Source organism: Cervus elaphus, chromosome 20 (genome assembly GCF_910594005.1).
Source record: "Cervus elaphus chromosome 20, mCerEla1.1, whole genome shotgun sequence".
Taxonomy (NCBI): Eukaryota; Metazoa; Chordata; class Mammalia; order Artiodactyla; family Cervidae; genus Cervus; species Cervus elaphus.
Genome location: NC_057834.1, coordinates 55,910,751 through 55,934,438, shown reverse-complemented (window position 1 = coordinate 55,934,438; position 23,688 = coordinate 55,910,751). Strand labels below are relative to the sequence as shown.

The 23,688-nt window shown below is 41.2% G+C and overlaps 1 protein-coding gene across 1 annotated transcript; it reads right to left on the bottom strand.

Moving 5' to 3' along the window:
* Nucleotides 1–272: 272 nt before the first annotated feature.
* Nucleotides 273–13,889, bottom strand: LOC122677577 (acidic mammalian chitinase-like). The gene is made up of 10 exons (XM_043877722.1): nucleotides 13,865–13,889; nucleotides 11,631–11,660; nucleotides 10,359–10,563; nucleotides 9,974–10,030; nucleotides 8,083–8,248; nucleotides 4,297–4,421; nucleotides 3,547–3,670; nucleotides 3,199–3,381; nucleotides 2,115–2,231; nucleotides 273–656 (listed from the first exon to the last, which is right to left on the bottom strand). Exons 1-10 carry the CDS (start codon nucleotides 13,887–13,889, stop codon nucleotides 408–410), a joined length of 1,281 nt encoding a protein of 426 aa, XP_043733657.1. The 3' UTR covers nucleotides 273–407.
* Between the last annotated feature and the right edge of the window lie 9,799 nt (nucleotides 13,890–23,688).

Below are 23,688 nucleotides of genomic sequence, written 5' to 3'. Positions count from 1 at the left end.
GTCACACACTACTGAGTCAGCAATGTGAGTCTTTATCCCTGTTCTTCTTCAAGACCTACCTCCAACCCTCACCACTAGTAGCCAAAGACAATATCCACCTTTAAGGCAGGTGGGAAGTGGCTAAGCCAGCCTGCCTATTTCTAAGTTAGGCTATGGTGTACAGAACTGAGAGAGATGCAGTTTACTTTAGAGAAAATGTTAGCACATGCATCAGACTCACTTTGAAGGTATCTGATTCTTCCTCCCAGACAAAGTTTTCCTGGGAAGAAAAGCCCATCTCTGAGGTATAAGGTATATTCAAATCCTTACCCACATAGCTACTGAACTTAGACTGGCCTCTTTGATGGAAGAATGCATTTCTAAAAAGCTTCTTCCTGTAAACCTGTCCCTTTTTCACATGTGAGAGTCTAGATGCTCTGTGGCTGCCTCATGCACTCTTCTCCCTCTGCAGTTGTCATTCTTGCAGCTTGACCTGCATCATCTTTGGAACAATGTGGTGAACTCAGTAGTGACCCACCTGAGGACAGGCCCAAGAGTGACTGCAGCTCGCGTATGAGTGGATATTTGCCCTCATTGCAGAAGGAGCCTAAGAAGTCATCCAGGTCAATGGCCCAAACCATGGCCCCACCAAAATTGTTCTCCTTAAGAAAGTCAACCTGTGGACAAAGAGAGCACTTGGCAACCGAAATCAAGTGGCACTTACACAACAAACAGTGGAGTACAGGGCGACAAGGTGACATTAGGGAAAAAAATATGGTGGGTTGAAACCTTGTCGGTATTTCTTTTATGAAAGGATGTGGTATGCACTTTGTGAATTCAAGGTTTGATGGGCTATCTCAACTCCATTCTTGTTTTCTTCCTCCAGTTAATAAATTCTTGCTGCTGCTGCGCTTCAGTCATGTCCGACTCTGTGCAACCCCATAGACGGCAGCACACCAGGCTCCCCCATCCCTGGGATTCTCCAGGCAAGAACACTGGAGTGGGTTGCCATTTCCTTCTCCCATGTGTGAAAGTGAAAAGTGAAAGTGAAGTCGCTCAGTTGTGTCTGACTCTTAGCAATACCATGGACTGCAGCCTACCAGGCTCCTCCGTCCATGGGATTTTCCAGGCAAGAGTACTGGAGTGGGGTGCCATTGCCTTCTCTGAATAAATTCTTAGGTATATATATATATATATATACATATATATATATATGCATATAGTATATTAATAGTATTAATTAATATAATAGTATATTATAGTATATTAATAGTATATTAAATTAGCTAATATATACATAGCTAATTTAATATATTATTAAACTAATACTAGTATTCTAGGCTAAGCTACATTTCATTTTAGCTTTCATTACTTGCTTAATCTTTACAGGAACTACTAGGTAGATCTTATTATTTCACAGGTTTGTGGGAACTCATCCTGTCTTTTGGGGCTTGAGGACCAGGTATATCTGACACCAAAGTCTAGATTCTTAACCATTGCACCTTACAGCTCTTTTTCTCCTCCATTCTGACCACCTTCTCCTGACCAAGATTCAATAAAGATGTACTGACAGAGCAGTGTTATGGAAAGAGCCTAGATTCTGAGCCAGACAACATGTTCAATTACTGCCTTTGCATTTTCCAGCTGTGAAACCTTGGATTAGTCGCAGCATCTATGAACCTCAGTGTACACATCTGTAAACTGGAAAGGCTATTTCTTACTTCACTGGATTGTGTAAAATCAAGTTAGGTGATGGTTGTAAAGCATTTAGGTAAAAATGTAAAGGATATTTTCATTATTGTCCATGAAAATGTTGGTCTTAAGCCTGGCTTATAACCATTTCATGGGAGTTAGTATAGATTAATTCTGGACAAAAATTGGGGAAATAAATTTTAACCACATTAGAATATTATACTATATGTTAGTGTATAGTAGTATATGCTGTACACTGGATCATTAAATCTGTATTTAATCATATCATTTGCTCTGTCTTGAGGGAAAGGTAAATCACAATGAGGTTGATTTATTCCACTTTGTACATATTTATAACTTTGAAGCCACAGATCTTAGAAAAATGGGCTCGTGATGAACTTAGGATTTGAAGCTAGAATTGCATTTTTTTACACTGCTCATACCTTATATTTGTAGCTCTTAATATTGTCATAACCAACCCACTCAGTGTCTTTATAAGCGTATGGAACTTTTTGGTCTTCAATCCAGGCAACTGTGGCTTCACTTAGGAATGTGCAGATCTATGAAGTGAAGGAAGAAGGCAATGTTGAGCATGTCACAAATTATGTCATGTATTGCAGGAGGAAGGAGGGGAAAAATAGTAAGAAATGGAAGAGGGATGGAAAAAGTGGCATTGTGAAATACCTACATTAATTTCACATATTTCTCTAGAAAGTAACTTTGTATCATAAAACAAAGATACAAATTCCTATGAAACTGGGTACAAAGAAGTGAAATTCCAATTCTATAACCACAGTTTAGTTGGGAAATGGTAAGCATGACCATGAGTGCTAAGGTCATTCTTCTGAAAACACTTGAGTCTCTGGCAAAAACTGCTAGCTACTCTATCGGTCTGAATTTTTAACACAAGATTTGAGTAGTTGTTGTTGTTTAGTCACTTAGTCATGTCTGACTCTTTGCAACCTCATGGCCTGCAGCATGCCAGGCTTCTCTGTCCTCCACTATCTCCTGGAGTCTGCTCAAATTCATATCCATTTAGTCAGTGAGGCTATCTAACCATCACATCCTCTCCAGCCCTCTTCTCATTTTGTCTTCAATCTTACCCATCATCAAGGTCTTTTCCAATAAGTCGGCTCTTCACATCAGGTGGCCCAAGTATTAGAGCTTCATATTTGAGTAAATGCAATCAAATCAGATTTGAAAGAAGATCCAATTATTTGCCATCGCTGAGCTAAATTATTGAAATCCTTCTCCATCTATTTACATGGATGTAATAGAATTAAGTATAGCTTTGAGCTATAGAAAAGATGGTCCCATATACTTCTAAACCCAAAAGGAAATTCACATTGACTTTTTTTCAAGTGAAAAGTGTTCCTAAGCCATCAACCTGCCTTTCCACAGGCTATGTGCTCAGAGCTATGAGGAGTCAGGGTATAGGATCTCAAGAACAGAAGGATAGCAAGATGACCTGGAGAGTGGAAGAATTTTCCCCAGGGCATTTTAGCCTGAATTAGCCATGGTGGTTACCTCATAGTAAGCCCAGAAGCCAGCCTCACGTATGTAAGGACCAGATGACCCTGCTCCAGAGACTGGGGCACAGACTGAGGTGTCAGAAGTGCTGAGCCGGAAGGTCCTCCCATAGGTGGGGAACCCCATGATGAGCTTCTCTGAAGGGACCCCATTGTCTCTCCAGTACTTCATGGCATATTCCTGCAGAAGCAACACAGACATTATTCCTCACCAGTGTTTGTCCCACATGATGAAAAAAGTCTAGCTAATTGTCCCACAAAGAGAAAGCCTGTTTTCCAACAACCAACACTCCTAATCTCTTCCCTGTCTTTCTTCTGCATATGATTAGAGGTTTTTCTTTCTTACACAGTTGAAGAAACGCATGTTGCCTTGATCCTTGGATCCTAAGTGCAGAGGACTGTTGTGTCCTGTACATGAGTCCCAGCCACCATGGAAGTCATAGGTCATCACGCTTATGAAATCAAGAAGCCTAGAACAAGAGAATTTGAGCCATCATGATACGGGCGCATTTTTTAATAGACAATTTAAGAGCAAGAAATGATAGCAGTGGAAATTCATGATGTCAAGTAGATATCCATATGATCCCATTAGTGTGGCTTCCCAGGTGTCTCCTGGTTATCTCCTGTGACTCCCGTGAGGCTAGACAGAAAGTCTCCTTTACTTCCTTGAAAGATTATGGGCACACCCAGAGCAGAAGATAAGGAAATATAGTTGTTAGTGTATGTGTCTCAGAAACACATGTCTCTAGGATTATGGGAACTGCAGGTGGAAAGCTCACCTATTGTTTTGTCAATAATAGCTTTTTCGATTTTATAGCTTTTCAAAAGAAACTGTCAGTGAAAATTGCTGCTATATATAAAGATTTTCCAAGGTCTTAAATCTTATTTCTCTTTCCCCTAAAGCCTACCATAGTGACAATATAAAGGGGTCACCACCTTTTCCCAGGACCACTAAATATTCAAACATTTTTGGCAATTGATGGTACCAACCTTCTCAACATTATGTTTACATAACTACTGGGAATGCTTTCTACTAAAATGTTTAGGGAATCTCTGCTCTGGGATGTGGAGGCCCTGCGAGGCTCATCGCACTCACTTTCCAATCTCTGCAATTTCATATCCTGCATCAATGGTCTCTTTGCCAGCAGACACAGCTGCTGTGATCAGCAGTCTGGGTTTTCCTGTTTCTTCAGCCTCTTCTTCAAAAGCCTGTAGCATTTCCTGGAGAGAGAACAGAGGGTAGATTTTAGAGGTTGTCTTCATTATCTATTCCCTATGGTGACTACCTCTTGAGATGGTTTCCAGCCCATAACTATTCCCTATTTCTTAAAATAGCTCATGAAATTTAGGGATAGATTCTGGTAAGGTATAACTTGGAATAAATTGATGCAAACATGGAGTCCTTGAATCTAAGTCTCATTTAATGACAATTCTACAGAAAAAGCCCAGGAATTCCTGGCAGAGGATCTAGGAGCTGTCCTCTCTATTGTGACTTCACCATCCCTCTTAAAGCTCTATTCTCTGCATTTGTGTATAGCCAGGCTAATGTCTTTCCCGCCTCTAGGCCTTTGAAAATGCTGTTTGTTACCACATCCTTAGAAAATTCTTCCCATCCTCTGTATTCCTGGTTCCTTTTACTTCATATTGCTGCTCAAATGTCACTTCCCTGAGAAGACTCCCCTGAGCATCTAACTTTGCTGCTATCATTGCTCTTACCACGATTGACATTTATTTGTTTATTTAGCTCCATATTCTCCACTATGCTGTAATCCCAAGAGCAGGAATCACATTTGTCTTGCTCACTGCTCTGTATCCAGTGTGTCTCGATCACAGAAAGCACACAACACTTGTTGAATGAATGACATAGTGAAATTCCTTCTTCCTGATTCAAAACTTTATTTGAAAAGAAGATTCAAGACGGAAGTGTAGAAAGACTCTGAACTGATTCCTTTTATGGGCACAGCAAATCTACAACTATATATAAAAAAAAAAAATCCCCTGAAAAGGACCTGAAAACCAGATGAATAGTGTTCTATTGAGACGGGTAGAAGAAACAGATATTCAGTCTCTCCAAGGAAAAGCCACACTCCAGCCACAGTGGCCCACAGTTGAGAAGTGTAAGAAAGGTACAGTTACCTGAAATTAACATGACATTGTAAATCAACCATACTCCAATAAATCTTTTTTAAAAAACAAAGATAGTTATTTTCCCTAAGGAATGAAAGTTTCAAGTTCCACATCATGCAAACCATCCCAAAGCTGCTTCTCAGGAGATAAAAGCACCCCCCTCCCCCCCAAAAAAGAAAAAAAATAAACTAGTTTGAAGACCAATATGAAATACTCCCAGGAAAACCATAGAACTACAGGGGAAAGAAAGCTCATTTTTAAAGGGTCCAGTTTCACTTGATCAAAAACCTGTATAAAATCACCAGATTGAAAAGTACGTGGAAGATAGATGAAGGAGCCCCATTCACTAATCCTGAAGCAGCTGCTAGAGAGTAAGGAGCAGTGGGATGATCCCTAGGAACTGAGACCCTAGTAGGAGCCGTTTTTGCCATCTCAGGCCACCTTACTAATAACGGCACTGGTGGCATCATATTGGAAAGCTCCATCTAACCTGTGGGTGCACATGGCCAAGAGTCCTGCCTACCCCTGTGCCTCAGAAGTGCCTCACAGTTAGCCAGGAAATAACCTTGCTGGGCACTGGTGGGTAGGGGCCCACTGCAGTTCTGAGGTGCAGACCTATCTCCCAGCACCTGGCATCCACTGAAAACAGACCGGGCAGCCATTAGCGGGGCAGCCCTGCCCACAAGTCCCCAGAAGCCACCATGGATGAGTCTCACAGCCATTTTGGGGCCAGCTCACCCACTAGTTACTGGCAGCCCACCATGGCATTCCAAGATCCACCGCTGACCACCAGCATTCAGCAGCCACTGTGGTGAGACCCCAGAGGCATTCTGCAGGGCCAGCTTTGCACACAGGTGTGCTGTCACCGTAGCTGTGACCCCACCAAAACAGGAGAACATACACAGCCCACACGGGGCACATGGCTTGTGCACATTGCTCTTGTGGCCAGGTAGGATAGTATGCCTGAACCCCACAGGATATCTCCCACATAAAGCCACTCATCAAGACTGGGAGACGTGGCTGCTTTACCTAATGCATCAAAACAAACACAGAGAATTAGGAAAAAATGAGGAGACATGTTCCAGTCAAGAGAAGAAGACAATATCTCAGAAAAAGAATGAAATGAAATGGAGATAACCAATCTACCTAAGAAATGATCATAAAGATACTGAACTTAGGAGGAGAAGGGAAGAACACAATGACAACATCAACAAATAGCTAGAAAATATTTTTTAAAAAAACTAAACTAAACAGAAGTTATAACTGAACTGCAAAATACCCTATAGGTGTTCAACAACAGATTGGAAGAGGTAGAAAAATCAGTGAGCCAAAAGACAAAGTAATGGAACTCACTCACACAGAGCAGCAGTTTGAAAAAAGAATTTTAAAAAGTGAAGATACTTTAAGGAATCTGGTACAATATCAAGTAGAACAGCATTCCCATTATACAGTTCCAGAAGTAGAAGAGAAAAGGGACATAAAATTATTTGAAGAAATAGCAGCTGAAGACTTCCTAATCTGGGGAAGGAAATAGATATCCAGGTCCAAGATGCTTAGAGAGTTCAAAATAAAATAAACCTAAAGAGACATGCCCCAAGACACATTGTAATACAAATGGTAAAATTTAATGAAAAAGAATCTGCTGCTTTAAGGAAAGCAGAAAGGGAAAAATAATTTGTTACTTTAAAGTGAAATCCCATTAGGCTATCATTAGATTTTTCTGCAGAAACCTTATGGGCCAGTAGGAAGAGGCATATTCTTACATATTCTTAGGCTACAAAGAAAGAAAGGGGATGAAGACTAAGTCCTGGGAGGAGGGTATTAGTTTCTCTTCCTATATATGAGATGACAGGGCTTCCCAGGTGGAGCTAGTGTTAAAAAAACCCGCCTGCCAATGGAGGAGACACAAGAGACATTAGTTCAACCCCTGGGTCAGGAAGATCCCCTGGATAATGAAATAGCAACCCACTCCAGTATTATTGCCTGGAGAATCCCATGGACAGAGGAGCCTGGCAAGAAGCAGTCCATAGGGTCGCAGAGTCAGACACAACTGAAGTGACTTAGCATACACACACATACACACACACACACACACATATATATATACATATGTTTGTCCTAAAAGTCCATTTGGATCTTTCCATAAGATGTTATAGGAATTCTACTCAGCCTTAAAAAAGAATGAAATCCTGCCATTTGCAACCACATGGATAGAGGTAAGGGTATTTTGCTAAGCGAAATGAGTGAGAGGGAGAAAAACAAATACCATATTATATTAATCATATGTGGAATCTGAGGAGAAAAAAAAACCCAGCAAACAAATAAAATAAAACAAAAGCAAATTCATAGATACAGAGAATGAATTGGTGGTTACCAGAGAGGAAGGGGGTTGGGGGGTGGACAAAACAGATGAAAGACATCAGCTTCATGGTGATGGCTAATAACTGGATTTATAGTTGTGATCATTCTGCAATGTATACAGATGTTAAACTATAATGCTGTGTTACCAGAAACATATAATAAAAAAAGAATTTTTTCATTGGATTCCTTCAGCTACCTATATCCTTCCAGTAAATTCTCTTTTGATTTAAGCTACCCAGAGAGTCTGTCTCTATGGCTTGCAACTCCCAAACACCTTCATAAGTGTACTTCTGAGGAGAGCAGCCTTTGCTATCCCCAAGAAATGCAACTCTCACAGTCCATGAAGGCACTAGCCTCTCTACAAAAAGACACAGAGCTGGTGCTTCATTCCCACCTTAATCAGGATGGTGAATCGCTGTTTGTCCTCAGGTGGGCTTCCCCGGGACCCTGGATATTCGATATCCAAGTCAATGCCATCAAATTCATGTTGACGAAGGAAGTCAATGACAGAACAGATGAAGATTTTTCGGTTGGCAGCTGAGGAGACCATGGCGGTGAATCTAGGCAGAGAGTTTGTCTATGTTAACATCACCGATCCCTGAATCTTCCTTACACACTCAAATATCAATTTTATTATGCATTTTATAATAACTTCTGTTGGATTTTTACAGCTAAGGTGAATTCAAATTGGTAATGGTAATTAGTAGAAAAGTTTATAATTAAAATTTTATTTTCTTCAGTATACCCAATGCATATTATTTTTCTGCTTATAGAATCAGTGGTATATGTGCATTTTACTTATTAGTGAGATCTTTCATGGGCAGTGGTTTAGCCACCACAGTTCTTTCTTTGATCCTAAGATGTTTATTTTTCTATTTACTGTTTCCAAAATTAAAATGCGATTTATAAAATGTGAATACACTTAATGAAGCACTTCTGACCCCCAATATATGAATATATTGTGAGTCTTGTATTTGGAGGTGACTTAATATCTAGAAAAATTAGTGCCTCTGCCATAGTCAGCAATTTTATAGTCTATTAACACATGTTCAAACCCTCTTGGTTAGTTCCTGATTATAAAAAGCCTGTGGTAAACCCTTTGTAAACTGGATAACAACCTCCTTAATTCATCTCCTTTTTTCTTTTCTTTTTGTTTTTAGTTCTGGTATTCAATGGCTATACTTTTTTAAAATTAAAATAAATTGACTAGCACAAACTGGGTAATCTAAAAAGTGAAGGGTAGAAATATTGTCTGGAGTTTGGGGGAATTGACCTGCAAAGATTTTCTTATTTAAGTTTGTGAGCAAGATAAGAAAAAGTTCTACTGGCAGAGTGGACTTGAGGTAAAAGAAATATTGGTCAAATGCTATATGTGAGAATTAGCTTTTTACCTGATAGGTAACTGCCAGAAGTTTCACTTGGCTATTAGAATGAGAATAAAAACACTCATTACATTTTGCTCCAACATTTTAAGCATGACTGGCTACCTCAGGAAAATTGTGGAGGGAAGGAGAGAGGGGCAAGTTACTTTTCAGGTCAAATAACTTTGTGCTGTCTAATTTTAAAATAATTATGGGAAGACATTGGGCTTCCCAGGTGGCACTAGTTGTAAAGAACCCGCCTACCAGTGCAGGAGACATGAGGTATGGGTTTGATCCCTGGGTCAGGAAGATCCCCTGGAAAAGGGCATGGCAACCCACTCCAGTATTATTTCCTGGAGAATCCCATGGACAGAGGAGCCTGGCAGGCTGCAGTTCATAAGGTCACAAAGAGTGGAACACGACTGAAGTGACTTAGCACACACAGCACACGGGAAGACCTCGACATCATAATTCAAAAAGTCGTTCACCACTGACTTGGACAACTTTCAACACACAAGTCAAGTCTAACCTCATCATCTCTTTTTCCTGACTCAGAGTCAAAAAGCCTGTGAGGTTACCACTCCTTTATTGCTGCTTCCCCAGAAAAGAGCCTATGACCCAGCCCAGGACGTATGCTCTTATGGGAGCCCAGGTGCTTCTCCGTCACCAAGCCAGTCTGTCTCACTCACCATTCTCTACCTTCTTTTGAGTGTTTTCCCATCATTTCCCCCATTCTACTGCTATTTCTCCAGGTCTGCTGTAGTCAGCCCTTCCCACGCACAGACAGTTTCTTCTTAAGAGCTGGCCTCTTTCCCCCTAGAACATTCATTTTCACCACCCCACTGGTATCTTATTTTCCCACTCCAGCTTGAGGGTTTCTTTCTTTTGCCTCCACCCTCATTTTCTGGCCATGGAAAGACTTACTTCTGAGTGCCAAAGTTCCAGCCACCAACAGCCAGCAAAGTGACCAGATCTTTGTTGCTGCAGAAAGAAACCAAGAGGCACATTTAAGTGAAAGCTCTGTGAGCTTTAGGATAATATATTGCAGAAAACAACTCTTCTATCCCCATTCTTGAGTCTCTGGGAAATGGGCAACAGCCAAGTACAAGCTCTAAATTTCCCATGGCAAGTGCTCCTCCCATCTGCCCACGTTAGCCTTTACATCATAGGTTATCACGTATGCATCAGAAATCTGCAAAGGACTGCCTTTCAGAATCTTATGATATTTGGAAATGAACTGGGGACAGAACTTGGGCTCTCCACTCTCCCTCACTGATTCCCATTCACTTTGGATTCGACTCCTACTGACTGTTCTTTCAGGGCTTGGAACTCAGGATACAGGACATCAATATCATTCCATTCATAGGGAGCAATCTTGTTGTCATTCATGGTGGCAAAAGCATATATCAGATGTGTGCACAGACATGGGTCCACATCTTTGGGGAAGAAGTTGGCTGGTTCTGGTCGATACTGAGACCAGTTGGTAAAGTAGCACACTAGCTTATAGGCTGAACCTGCAAGAGAAAAACAGCAGTCATTGTGGGGCAGGGCTCCACTGTCTGTGTCGCTTGCTGATGAGCTCCTCAAGGGGAAGGGGTCCCTAAGAGTTCACATGGCAGACACCTGGTAGATACTGCTGTACCTTTTTCCCTCGCCTGTGGAAGACCTGGCTAAACAGTCATGACACTTTTGTCAACAGAATCCCAGCAAGGTCTAAGCATATTTCTTGACCCAGAAAGTTTGAAATCATTTCATCACATAAAATAAAATAAATTTGCCATCATAGCAGCAAGTGGTAAGGTTAATGATGCTCCTTGTATAATTCATAATTTCAAAGATTACTCAGGTTCATTACCAATAAAACAAATATCTTTTGTAGATGGCATATGATGTGACTGATATTTTATTTAGAAGCTTTATGCAAATTGGTTTGCTTAAATTTTAGTTCCCATATAGCCTAATGGGGGAAACATTCTCATTTTTAGATGAGACTTGGGACTACTCAAGGCTGAAAGTTTAAGATGAATTCCAACTCATTTATCCATTTATTCCACAAATACTGATTGTGCCTACACTATTTCCAGGCAGTCTTGCTCCAAAGCTCATGCTCTTTCCAGTCTCCTGAGATCCCATATCTGGATTTTAGTCATGTTCACATCCACAGCAAATGCCTAGTTATTAGAAATAATGTGAAGACATTTGAGGGGGAAAAAGATAAAACAAAGAAGAGTATAAACTACAAAGATAATAAATACTTTATCAGTCTTGGCATCAGAGTATAGGTTTAAGTCTTGATTCTGAACAATCAAGGACAAATCACTTCTGCCCTCTCTGCTTGAGTTTTCCCATCTATAAAGTGAATTATTCTGGATTAGATGAGCTATAGGCCCCCTCCCCATTGCTGGCTTTCTGAGATCAAGCAAAACAGGCTGGGAGCTAACCCAAGTCCTGACATCAAGAAAAAGGTCCTAGTCCTGACATCATGAAAGGAGAAGGAAATTCAGAGTCAGAAGAAAGGAGGCAAAGAAGAGTAACCATCAGGAAAATTGGAGTGTGGATAGGAGGTTGTGTTACTCCTTACCTAGTTGCACCTGCAGCAGAACAGCCAAGCCTGAAACAAACAAAGAAACAAAGCTCAGAAACAAGGCATCCTTAGATGGGCTTCCCAGTTAGGACCTGGTGCTACCCAGGGGACTTTCAGAATGTCAAGGGCCTGGGAGTTTTTGGATTTATCAGTGGTATTTCCCAGGACCCCATTTCGTCATTCTCAGGCTTGGATCCCAAGTTCCTCTACACAGAAGCCAAGGCATGGGGGAATAACTCATGTAGAAGCTTCACTAAAACAGAAGCCCACCCTCCTCTGCATTCCCAGGGACACCCCATGACGGTGGGAAGGAAGAAGAGCAGAAGAGTGGGAGACTCACAGGCCCAGAGCAACATCCTCCCCATCGCACCCGCACACCGGCCACCTGGGCCGCCTCTGGGCTCGGTCTTACGTAAGACTTTTATCTCTCCAAGAAAAACACAGTTGCCACCTCAGAGCACAGGCACCCAAGGCTACCACGCCCGTCCCTCCACCTCTCAGGTTCACAGGAATGTAAGGGGGAGACAGTCCCAGGGATGTTCCCTCACCAGCCCAGGCCTGGACATTCTGACAGAATCCCTTACCACTGGAGGACTTAGCTCAGCACTGAGGCCAAGTCCATGAAAGCCCAGGGAAGGAGTGAAGGGCACGGTTCTGGAGACAGGGTCCCAAGCCAGAAAAACACATGGGGGGGGGGGTTAGTTGTGATATTGAGCTTTCCTTTAAGGAACGTGATTTTCTTCCTACAGGACCAGTCCTTATCTTAAGGACAATGGCCAGCGTCCTGGAATGAACCTGATTCAGGGAAGGGGCAGGATTAGCCTCATCTTCTCCCCCTTGTCTCCTGGGGATTTTACGGCCACAGTTCTGGGGGGAAGGATGGGGCAGACAGAGGATGCCACAGGTGCCAGCTTTCCTCACATATTGGGATGGGGAGAGGGCATCAGCTGTTAGATAAACATGAACCTTGTATCTCTGCCCCCTCATCTTCATTCTGGGTGGGGTGGTGGCATCAGGGTGTAAGCAACATTTTTGATCTGATTGTTTTATAGATTGGGTTAGAGATCTCATCTGGACAAACCAAAGCTATAAAAAGTTTGTAAATCTCAACTCTAGAGCAACTAAAGAGCTGTGGATACAACTGGGCTCTAAACAATGTACTGAATCAACCCATTTAAATGATTGACTTTCTAACTGATATTTTTATAATGTATCAGCAGCATAGTAGGACAGTAAGGGATTAAAAAGGAATAATCCTGAAAAGAGTAGAACAAAGGTAGCTAGCATAACTTTATCTCAGTTGCTACTGATTTTCATCTCTGAAAAAAGACCAGAAACACAAGCAGGTAAATAAAAATAATGCCAATTAAAAAGAGGTAGTGCAGGAAGATGAATAGAGAAAAGAGACCCCAACAAGAGATGGGACAGTAAGACAAGCATTGGAAGAAAACTAGCCTTTCTTTTAGGACCATGCTTCTAGCATCAATGAAGATAGAAATGCTGCCATAGTCAATTGAGATAAGAGAATTAGAAGCAGACATATTTGTGCATGTCAGGATTCCCTTGGAAATTTGAAATGATGAAAGAAGAATAGAAAAGCGTAGAGCTCTGTGTAAAGACTACTTCATGCCTATCAGATCCAGAGAGAAAAGAAATCAGGTAAGAATAAGGCTCCATCTCCAATTATAGAGGGACATCTCTGATAGCTCAGTTGATAAAGAATCCACCTGCAATGCAGGGGACCCTGGTTCAATTCCTGGGTTGGGAAGATCTGCTGGAGAAGGGATAGGTTACCCACTCCAGTATTCTTGGGCTCCCCTTGTGGTTCAACTGGTAAAGAATTCACCTGCAGTGTGGGAGACCTGGGTTCGATCCCTGGGTTGGGAAGATCCCCTGGATAAGGGAACAGCTACCCACTCCAGTATTCTGGCCTGGAGAATTCCATGAGCTGTATAGTCCATGGGGTCACAAAGAGTCCGACACGACTGAGTGACTTTCACTTCGGGCTTCCCTAGTAGATAAGACAATAAAGCATCCACCTGTATTGCAGGAGACACAGGTTCGATCCCTGGGTAGGGAAGATCCCCTGGAGAAGAAAATGGCAACTCACTCCATTATTCTTGCCTGGAGAATTCCATGGACAGGGGAGCCTGGTGGGCTACAGTCCATGGGGTTGCAAAGAGTTGGACACAACTGAGCAACTAACACACACACACCAATTGCAGACTCACCTGTAAGGAGAATAAGCTTTGCCATGGTTGCTGTCAGTACTGGTTTTGCAGAGCCTGGATTTGCCTTTTATACCATCTGACTACCAGGTCATCATAAAGGATATCTTCCAAGCAGAGAGCATATAACCCAGATGTGTATATAGTTAATCAGTAAGTCAACAGATCTCCTCTCCTACAAACACCACTCGTGGACCTCCAACCTGCACTCCCCCACCACCTCCTCTGCTCTATAAGGACAAAACATCTCCTAACGAGGTGGCAGAGACCATCACTATGAAAAGCACCAGCTTAATAGGGTTTTTTTTTTTTTTGGGGGGCAGTTCTCAGGGCTGATAGGCAGCCATTTAAACATTATGATTAGATTCTTACACTGTGGACACTTAGTGCCTGGCATCAAAGTATGTATTTATTGAAAAGTAAACACTAAAAACCCTTGGAAGGTATTAGCTGTTCTTAAACCTTTTTTCTTCATAGAGTTAGTCTTATATAACTTATGCAATCAGTGCCTAAGAAAAGCTCATCTTTAGGTGCTACTTTATGAACCTTCTACACCTGTTCTTTGGAACGTATGTGCTCAGTTGCTCAGTCATGTCCTACACTTTGTGACCCCATGGACTGTAGCCCTCTGTGGGATTTCCCAGGCAAGAACGCTGGAGTACTGGAGTGAATTATCATTTCCTCCTTCAGAGAGGAAACCCAAGGATCGAACCCACATTTCCGTGTCTCCTGCACTAGCAGGCAGATTCTTTATCACTGAGCAATGTGAGGCAACCTTAGTCATGATTATACAGTAATTTTATCTAAAAACTTTGGTTCCCAAAATGTACCCTCTGAAGGTCAGTAAGAACTCTCTAATCCACAGTTCAAAGTTATATCTTGAAAACGTTTAAAAATCTTTTGTGCTGCAGACAGATACAGACGACAGTGATGCTATTGGGGTCTCTTTTAATAGAAATATTTGCAACTTGACCACTGATGGAAATTTTTGCTTAAAATTTATTCCAGTTCAGCTTCCTAAACATTATGTACTACTATTATCCTATTAAAAATGTCTGCCTCAGCCAAAATGGTCTGTTCATTGTCCCCCAACAGGTTTTGCATGCCTTTGCTCACACTGTTTCCCCACACTTTGCCTGAAATGTCTTCTCCTTCTCCTCACTGCCTGCCCCAGTATTACAGTTCTTCAAGGCCCAGCTCAGACCCTCTCTTGGAAGCTCAATGATCTCTCCTTCCTCTGAAACACTTATGTCCTCTAGTACATACTGCCTCAAGTATGTCCTCAAGTACATACTGTACTTGCTTCCATGATGTTGTCTTATGACAGTACCTGGAAAGCAGTTGGTGGACATATGAGTGCCCATCATGGGATGCCAGCAACTTAGCAGACTTACTGTTGATATAGACTGATTTTTATTTTTATCACATTTAGAAACTAAATAATTATATCCATTCACCCAGTGATGATTAGGTCCTGGGTATCTTGGTCTGACTAATAGGGCCAGAGAAAGTCTGGTAGAAGTGCTGTCAGGGAGGACTTCAGTTGTAAAAATAGTAATATCAGCAAACACTATGAGCACCTACTATATGCCAGAGATCATTCTGGTGTTTATATAATTAAAGAATTTATTTTTTACAAATGACTAAAACCAGCTCTGAGCTTCCCAGGTGGCCCAGTGATAAAGAACCCACCTGCCAGTGCAGGAGATGCAAGTTTGATCCCTGGGTTGTGAAGATCCTCAGGAGAAGGAAATCAAGTATGCTTGCCTTGGAATTCCCATGGACACAGGAGCCTGAAGGCTGCAGTCCATGGGGTCACAAAAGAGTCAGACATGACTTAGCTACTGAAACAAACAACAAAAAATACAACTCTAAAAAGCACAAAAGAGCATACTGGGAGAATATGAAGAAGCTCACAGAATCAAAGATAAGAATGTAGAACCTGCCCTTGATGTGACAGAAATCACAGTTCTTGGGGAGCAATGTATGAGGAGAACTGAGGACCAATAGCTCCAATTTTACTTCTCATTCATGCATCAGTCCACACAAGAGTCCAATTTCTGGGAGAATTAGTCTGACTGTGAAGCTTTGAGTCTGAACCAGTCCCTCACTTAGGGAAAGGACAGGGCACTTGGATTTAAATTTCCATCCAGATTGGCCACAAAATGAAATTCTAAAAGAATGGAGGGTAAATACTGAATGACTGAAAAACAATCAGAGGGCTCTACTTCATTATTTTTTTAGCCTATAAAAGGGATTATTACTGTCACTTCAACTTTGTAGATGAGAAAGTTGATCAAACAAATCTTAAGCACCAGGTCCGGGATTCAGTGCCAAGGTTAGAGGTGTTCACAACAGAAATATCCTAATATTTACACAGCGTTCCTTCCTCATATTAAGTGGTCCCAGGTTGAACTGGGAAAGGCATTTCTATGCAGTGCCCAGGAGAATACAGTTGGGACAAAGAGCCAGAACTGTGCCAAATCAAGGTTAAGTCAAAGATATGCAAAAACAAGCAGTAAGACCACTAGTCCCAGATTTATCCTATTAATATTTGGACCTAACTTAATGAGAAATTTTCTATTGAATTTGGTTCTCCTGGCCCTGTATAAAGACCTGCACATAAAACATCCCTTCTTAATAACTACCTAGGATATCCACTGAGTCCCTGTCAAACTTGCCTTCCACCTGAGCACTTCCAAGCTAAAAAGAATTACTATCATCATAAGATTTGAGAATAATAAATATTGAAAAATGTTGGCATTGTATATTTCCTCATACTGTCCAACTTTTTTCAATAAACCTGTACTATTTTTAGTCTTTCTCAATTTTATGGTACATGAGTTTAGGTATACATTTCAAAGAAAAATAATAAAGTGAAACCCCTGTCCCAGCACCCAGGCTTTTATTTTCAGGGTTTTTTTTGGCTGTGCTGGGTCTTTCTTGTGGAGTGCGAGTTTGTAGTTGTGGTACAAGGGGACTTAGTTGCCTCATGGCATGTGGAATCTTAGTTCCCTGACCAGGGATCGAACCTGCATCCCCTCCATTGAAAGGCAAATTCTTTACCACTGGACCATGAGGGAACTCCGCCAAAACCCAGTTTGAAGGAGATAATATTATCTTTGAATATTATCTTATAATGTTCTTCCCCAGTTAGATGCTTCTCACTTCCCTGGAGTAAGCAACTATCCTGAAGTTTGTGCCCTCCATTTCTTTGCTTTACTTATAAGTTTATCATATATGCATATGTATCCATAAACAATATATTAATTAGTTTATAATAATTTATTAAAAGTTGTTTCTTATTTAGTTATAATATATTCATTAGTTTGTTTTTTGTATAAGTGAAATAATATAATATATATTCTTGTTTTTCTTTTTTTTAGCCCAGTATTAAATTTTTGAGATTCATTCAAGTCGTTACAAGTAGAAACTATTTACTTACTTTCACAGCTGTATGCTATTTCATTATATGAATATGCTGTGATTTCTTTATCCTTTCTGTTTAGAAAAACATGTGGTTTTTTTTTCCAGTTTCCCCCCTTACATGCTACTGTAAGCATTCCTCTCCCCAACTCCAGGTACACATTTTCAGATTTCTTGTGTGTGCACCTGGGAGTGGAATTGCTGAGTGAAATAGCACATGTATCTTAAACTTTATTACTTAGCTAAGCACTTCTTTTCCAAAGTAGCTGTATCAATTTGCTCTATCAACAGCAATTAGGGAGGCAAGTCAGACTTCATTGTTTCTTTATTGTTCCTATAAACAGAAGGGGAAACTGAGAACGAGAATTTGCTGAAGTTACACAGTAAAATACGTAACCAGAACTCAAGCTCAGAGTTTCTGACTCCTAGTTCTGTGTTTTTATTTACTTGTTTGTTTATCATTTTGCTGAATTCAATATTTTTACTAATGTAGCCTAAGACTATTATCTCTTGCAGCATCTTTACCACAGTTTTGCTTCATATGGAGCCTGTATATGAAATGGACTCAAGTAACATCTTTCTCATGTGTACTTAGAAAACTGATTTTTTGTAACCCTACACAAAATTTTATTAGATACAGCACTGTGTTTTGTGTCATTTGTTTATAGCCCATAGGTAAGTTCCTTGGAGGCAAATGCTATTTTATTCATTTCTATATCTCTAGCACAGTTCTTGGTCTTTCAAGGTAATGATTTCAATTTAATGTAAGTGAAATACAGGAGCTGATGATTATGTATTTAATTTTGTCTCATCTCTTGGACCATTGTTCCATCTTATTAATATCTTCTAGAATTACTACTGCCATACATCACATTAAGTTAACTCTTCTGCATTTTATCATCCAAAGATGAGACTACAAGTAAAGGTGAGGAGCATTATGATGCCTACTCCACTGAAAGGTGACTTCTTTGAATCAGGACAAATAATGGCCACAGAGTCCTGGAATGTTAAGAATGACTGGGTGAATCTTCTGCAGGGTGCAAGTCTCATTTGTCTGAGGCCAATAGAGGAAGATGTTCATTCACAAGGAAGAACCCCTGATGGGCACATTACATAGAACAGAAATTGTCATATATATCCAGAATCAACCCATCAGTGACTATTTTCCTTACTGATGGCATAAAAGCATTATAGGGAGTTGAATAAAGCCATCATTGGGGGATGCAGTACAAAGCTCAGGAAATAACTGACTAATAACTACAACATTGGTCCCAGGTCAGTTCCAGTGACCAGGTAGCCAGTACTATCCCACAAGGAAGAACATTTCTCCTCCATGGACTATTAGGCCTTAGGACCCAGGATCCTTCACTGACACTCAGTTAAATTGTAAGGTAGTAGGTGGTATAACAAAGTAGAATATTTTACAAGACTAGTGACATTAGGAGAGACTAGCATGGCCACTGGAACTCCCTGATTGCATTTACTCTAGAAGGTAGATGTAGTATCATAAAGATTAGCAGAGGAATCCACAACCTGTGAGAGGGGCATCAAAGAACCTAAGTGATAATTGTACTGAAAGGATCCAGTGAAAGTGAAAATGCATCTCATCCAGCTGCCCTAGTTTCAGATGCTTCCTTCCCAACTAGCAAAAGATTTTCTTCTTCTGTAAATATTTATGTTATTTTACCCATTCCTACCAGACCACCTGACCTGACTCTTGAGAAACCTGTATGCAGGTCAGGAAGCAACAGTTGGAACTGAACATGGAACAACAGACTGGTTCCAAATAGGAAAAGGAGTACGTCAAGGCTGTATATTGTCACCCTGCTTATTTAACTTATATGCAGAGTACATCATGAGAAACGCTGGGCTGGATGAAGCACAAGCTGGAATCAAGATTGCTGGGGAAAATATCAATAAGCTCAGATATGCAGATGACACCACCCTTATGGCAGAAAGTGAAGAGAAACTAAAGAGCCTCTTGATGAAAGTGAAAGAGGAGAGTGAAAAAGTTGGCTTAAAGCTCAACATTCAGAAAACTAAGATCATGGCATCCGGTCCCATCACTTCATGGCAAATAGATGGGGAAACAGTGGAAACAGTGTCAGACTTTATTTTTGGGGGCTCCAAAATCACTGCAGATGGTTACAGCAGCTATGAAGTTAAAAGATGCTTGGGAGGAAAGCTATGACAACCTAAACAGCATATTAAAAAGCAGAGACATTACTTTGTCAACAAAGGTCCATCTAGTCAAGGCTATGGTTTTTCCAGTGGTCATGTATAGATGTGAGAGTTGAACTATAAAGAAAGCTGAGCACCGAAGAATTGATACTTTTGAAATGTGCTGTTGGAGAAGACTCTTGAGAGTCCCTTGGACTGCAAGATCCAACCAGTCCATCCTAAAGGAGATCAGTCCTGGGTGTTCATTGGAAGGACTGATGTTGAAGCTGAAACTGCAATACTTTGGCCACCTGATGCGAAGAGCTGACTCATTTGAAAAGACCCTGATGCTGAGAAAGATTGAGGGCAGGAGGAGAAGGGGATGACAGAGGATGAGATGGTTGGATGGCATCACCGACTCAATGGACAAGGGTTTGGGTAGACTGGCAGTTGGTGATGGACAGGGAGGCCTGGCATGCTGCGTTTCATGGGGTTGCAAAGAGTCGGACATGACTGAGCAACTGAACTGAACTGGAGCTATCACCAAGGTGGTAATCCTGCATCAACACTTGCCCATCCCCATGGGTCATGGCATAGCTGAAGGATTTCATTTGTGCCAGTACCAGGTAAGAATGGCTACTCAGTACCTCACAGTGAATTTTTGGACCCAGAACAGGGTAAAGGTAATAATGGACACAGCTGCAGTTGGGTAGACCCTCAACATCAGGCAGAGATAGCAGTAACCCAGGTTAGTCTCCATCCACCCTTTAGCACTGAGCACAGTCCTGATTTTACAGTTGCCTACAGTCAGTGTTTTCAGAGAAGGCAATGGCACCCCACTCCAGTACTCTTGCCTGGAAAATCCCATGGACAGAGGAGCCTGGTAGGCTGCAGTCCATGGGGTCGTGAAGAGTTGGACATGACTGAACGACTTCACTTTCACTTTTTACTTTCATGCATTGGAGAAGGAAATGGCAACCCATCCAGTGTGTTCTTGCCTGGAGAATCCCAGAGACAACGGAGCCTAGTGGGCTTCTGTCTATGGGGTCGCACAGAGTTGGACACGAATGAAACGACTTAGCAGCAGCAGCATAGTCAGTGTTGGGGAAATAAAGAGACTGTGTAGGGGAGGGAGACCTGCATTGGGTCCCCAGATTCCAGTTATTCAACTCCAGAAAGTTTTTCTCCTCAGATTCCTAGGTTCTTAACAGATGGCTGAGAACAGATGGACTGTTTCTGGGATGGCTCTATTCAGGACATTTATAGCACTGGGCAAGAAATTCAGTTACCCTGCCACTTGGCAGTAAGCAGCGGGCTTAAGCTCTTTGTCTTCAGGCTGACTTTTCCACGTTCCCTGATCCCATCTTCTGTGGGTAATAAGACATGAAATAGCCATCAGATTATGTTTGGACATTGTCTTAGTCCGATTGGGCTGCCATAACAAAATGCCACAGACTGGGAAACTTAAAACAGCCCAAATTTATTTCTCACTATTCCTGAAACTGGAAAGTTCAAGTTTCTGAGAAGGCCCAGGTTCTGGTTAGAGGTCTCTTCTTGGCTTGCAGATAGCCACCTCTGGTTGCTTCTTTCAGTGGTGAAGAGAATGAGAGCTCTCTGGTGTCCCTTCTTCTTCCAGTTCTATTGGATTAGGGTCCCACTCTTGTGACCTCATTTAACCTTAACTATCTTCTTAAAAGCCCTATCTCCTATACAGTCACATGAGGCTTAGAATTTCAACATATGAACTTTGGGGGACACAATTGTGCTTATAGTAGACATTGCAATAATAGAATTACCCCTTTAATGCTGATACACGTGGATACTAATTCTGCTTAGAAAGCAAAATGCCTCCAACTCATCAAGTCAGGAGGCGCCAGGGAATTGTTGATTATGACAGCTCTCCCATGCTACCTCATTGGATCAAACATTTTACAGCCAAGCTTATAGAAATCTGGTATTACTTTAATACTTCACCATTCTGTCCAGTAACCCACCTTGTCCACAGGGGATATGATCCAAGACCCCCAGTGGATGTCTGAAACTTCAGATAGTACCAAATCCTAAATATTGTTGTTGTTCAGTAGCTAAGTCATGTCCGACTCTTTATGATCCCATGGACTATAGCACATCAGTCTCCTTTGTCCTCTACTATCTCCCAGAATTTGATCAAAGTCATGTCCATTGAGTCAGTGATAATCTCTAACAATGTCATCCTATCCCACCACTTTCGCTTTTGCCTTCAAGCTTTCTCAATATCTGGGTCTTTTCCAGTCAATTGGCTCTTTGCATTAGGTAGCCAAAATACTATAGTTTGGGGTTCAGCAACAGTCCTTCCTAAGAATATTCAGGGTTGATTTCCTTTAGGATTGCCTGGTTTGATCTCTGTGCAGTCCAAAGGACTCTCAAGAGTCTTCTCCAGCACCACAATTAGAAAGCATCAGTTCTCCAGTGCTCAGCCTTCTTTATGGTCCAATTCTTATATTCATACATGACTACCGGAAAAAACATGGCTTTGACTATATGGACCTTGGTCCAGCAAAGGGATGTCTCTGCTTTGTAATACACTGTCTAGGTCTGTCATAGTTTTCCTTCCAAGGAGCAAGTGTCTTTTAATTTCATGGCTGCAGTCACAATCCACAGTGATTTTGAAGCCCTAGAAAGTAAAATCTATTACTGCTTCCACTTTTTCCCCTCTATTTGCCATGAAGTGATGGGACTGGATGCTGTGATCTTAGTTTTTTTAATATGGAGTTTCAAGCCAGCCTTTTCTCTCTCCCCTTTCACCTTCATCAAGCACCTCTTTAGTTTCTCTTTACTTTTTGCCAAGTGTGGTATCATCTGCATATCAGAGGTTTTTGTAATTTCTCCTGGCTATCTTGATTGCAACTTATGATTCATCCAGACTGGCATTTCGTATGATGTACTCTACATATAAGCTAAATAAACAGGGTGACAATATATAGCATTGATGTACTCTTTTCCCAGCTTTAAATCTGTCCATTGTTCCATGTCCGGTTTTAACTGTGGCATCTTGATCCACATACAGTTTTCTCAGGAGACAGGTAAGGTAGTTTGATACTCTTATCTCTTTAAGAATTTTCAACAGTTTGCTGTGATCCACATGGTCAAAGGCTTTAGCATAGTCAATGAAGCAGACATAGATGTTTTTCTGGAACCCCCTTTCTTTCTCCAAGGTCAAACAAAATTTGATCTCTCGTTCCTTTGCCTCTTTAAAACCCAACTTGTACATCTGGAAGTTCTCAGTTTGTGTACTGCTGCAGCCTAGATTGAAGGATTTTGAGCATACCCTTGCTAGCATGTGAATATAATATATAATATGTTTTTTCCTATGCTTACATACCTATGATAAAGTTTAATTTATATTAGGCACAATAAGGGACTTACAACACTAACAATAAGAAAATAAAAAAATTATAACAATATACTGTAATAAAAGTTATGCAAATAGGATCTCTTTCTAAAAATATCATATTGTATCCATGCTTCTTGTGATGGTGTGAGATGACAAAATGCCTACATGATGAGCTAAAGTGTGGTGAATGAAATAGCATTAGACTACTCTTGACCTTCTGATGATAGATCAGAGGGAGGATCATCCACTTGGGGTGATCCTGAGTCCAAAGCTGTGACAATGTCCATGTTTGGATGTCAGCAGAAGACAGTGTCGATATTGGGGATCCTGAGTAGGACAAAGAGGTATGACACAAGAGTTCATTCCTCAAAGAGGAATGGTGCACAATTTACAACTTATGAATTATTTCTGGAATTTCCCACTTAATAACTTTAGACCAAGCTTGACCATCATGGAAATGGAAAGAGAAACACAGACAAACAGACTACTGTATTCTGGATTTGCTGTCCCTTATTTTTTTCTCCACCTAACTCCCTAAGGGGCTTTCTTGGTGGTTTAGATGGTAAAGAATCTGCCAGCAATGCAGGAGACCCAGGTTCAATCACTGGGTCAGGAAGATCCCTTGGATAAGGGAATGGTTACTCATTCCAGTATTCTTGCCTGGAGAATTCCACAGTCAGAGGAGCCTGCTGGCTACAGTCCATGGGGTTGCAAAGAGTTGGACCTGACTGAGTGACTTTCATTTTACTCACTAAGTGATTAGTCCAGTTGCACTCATCCCTTTGGCAACATGTTGCTATTTTTTCACATAAACAAGGATAACTACCATTATCAATTTTGTCATGTTTGAGCTCTTTATTTAACAGCC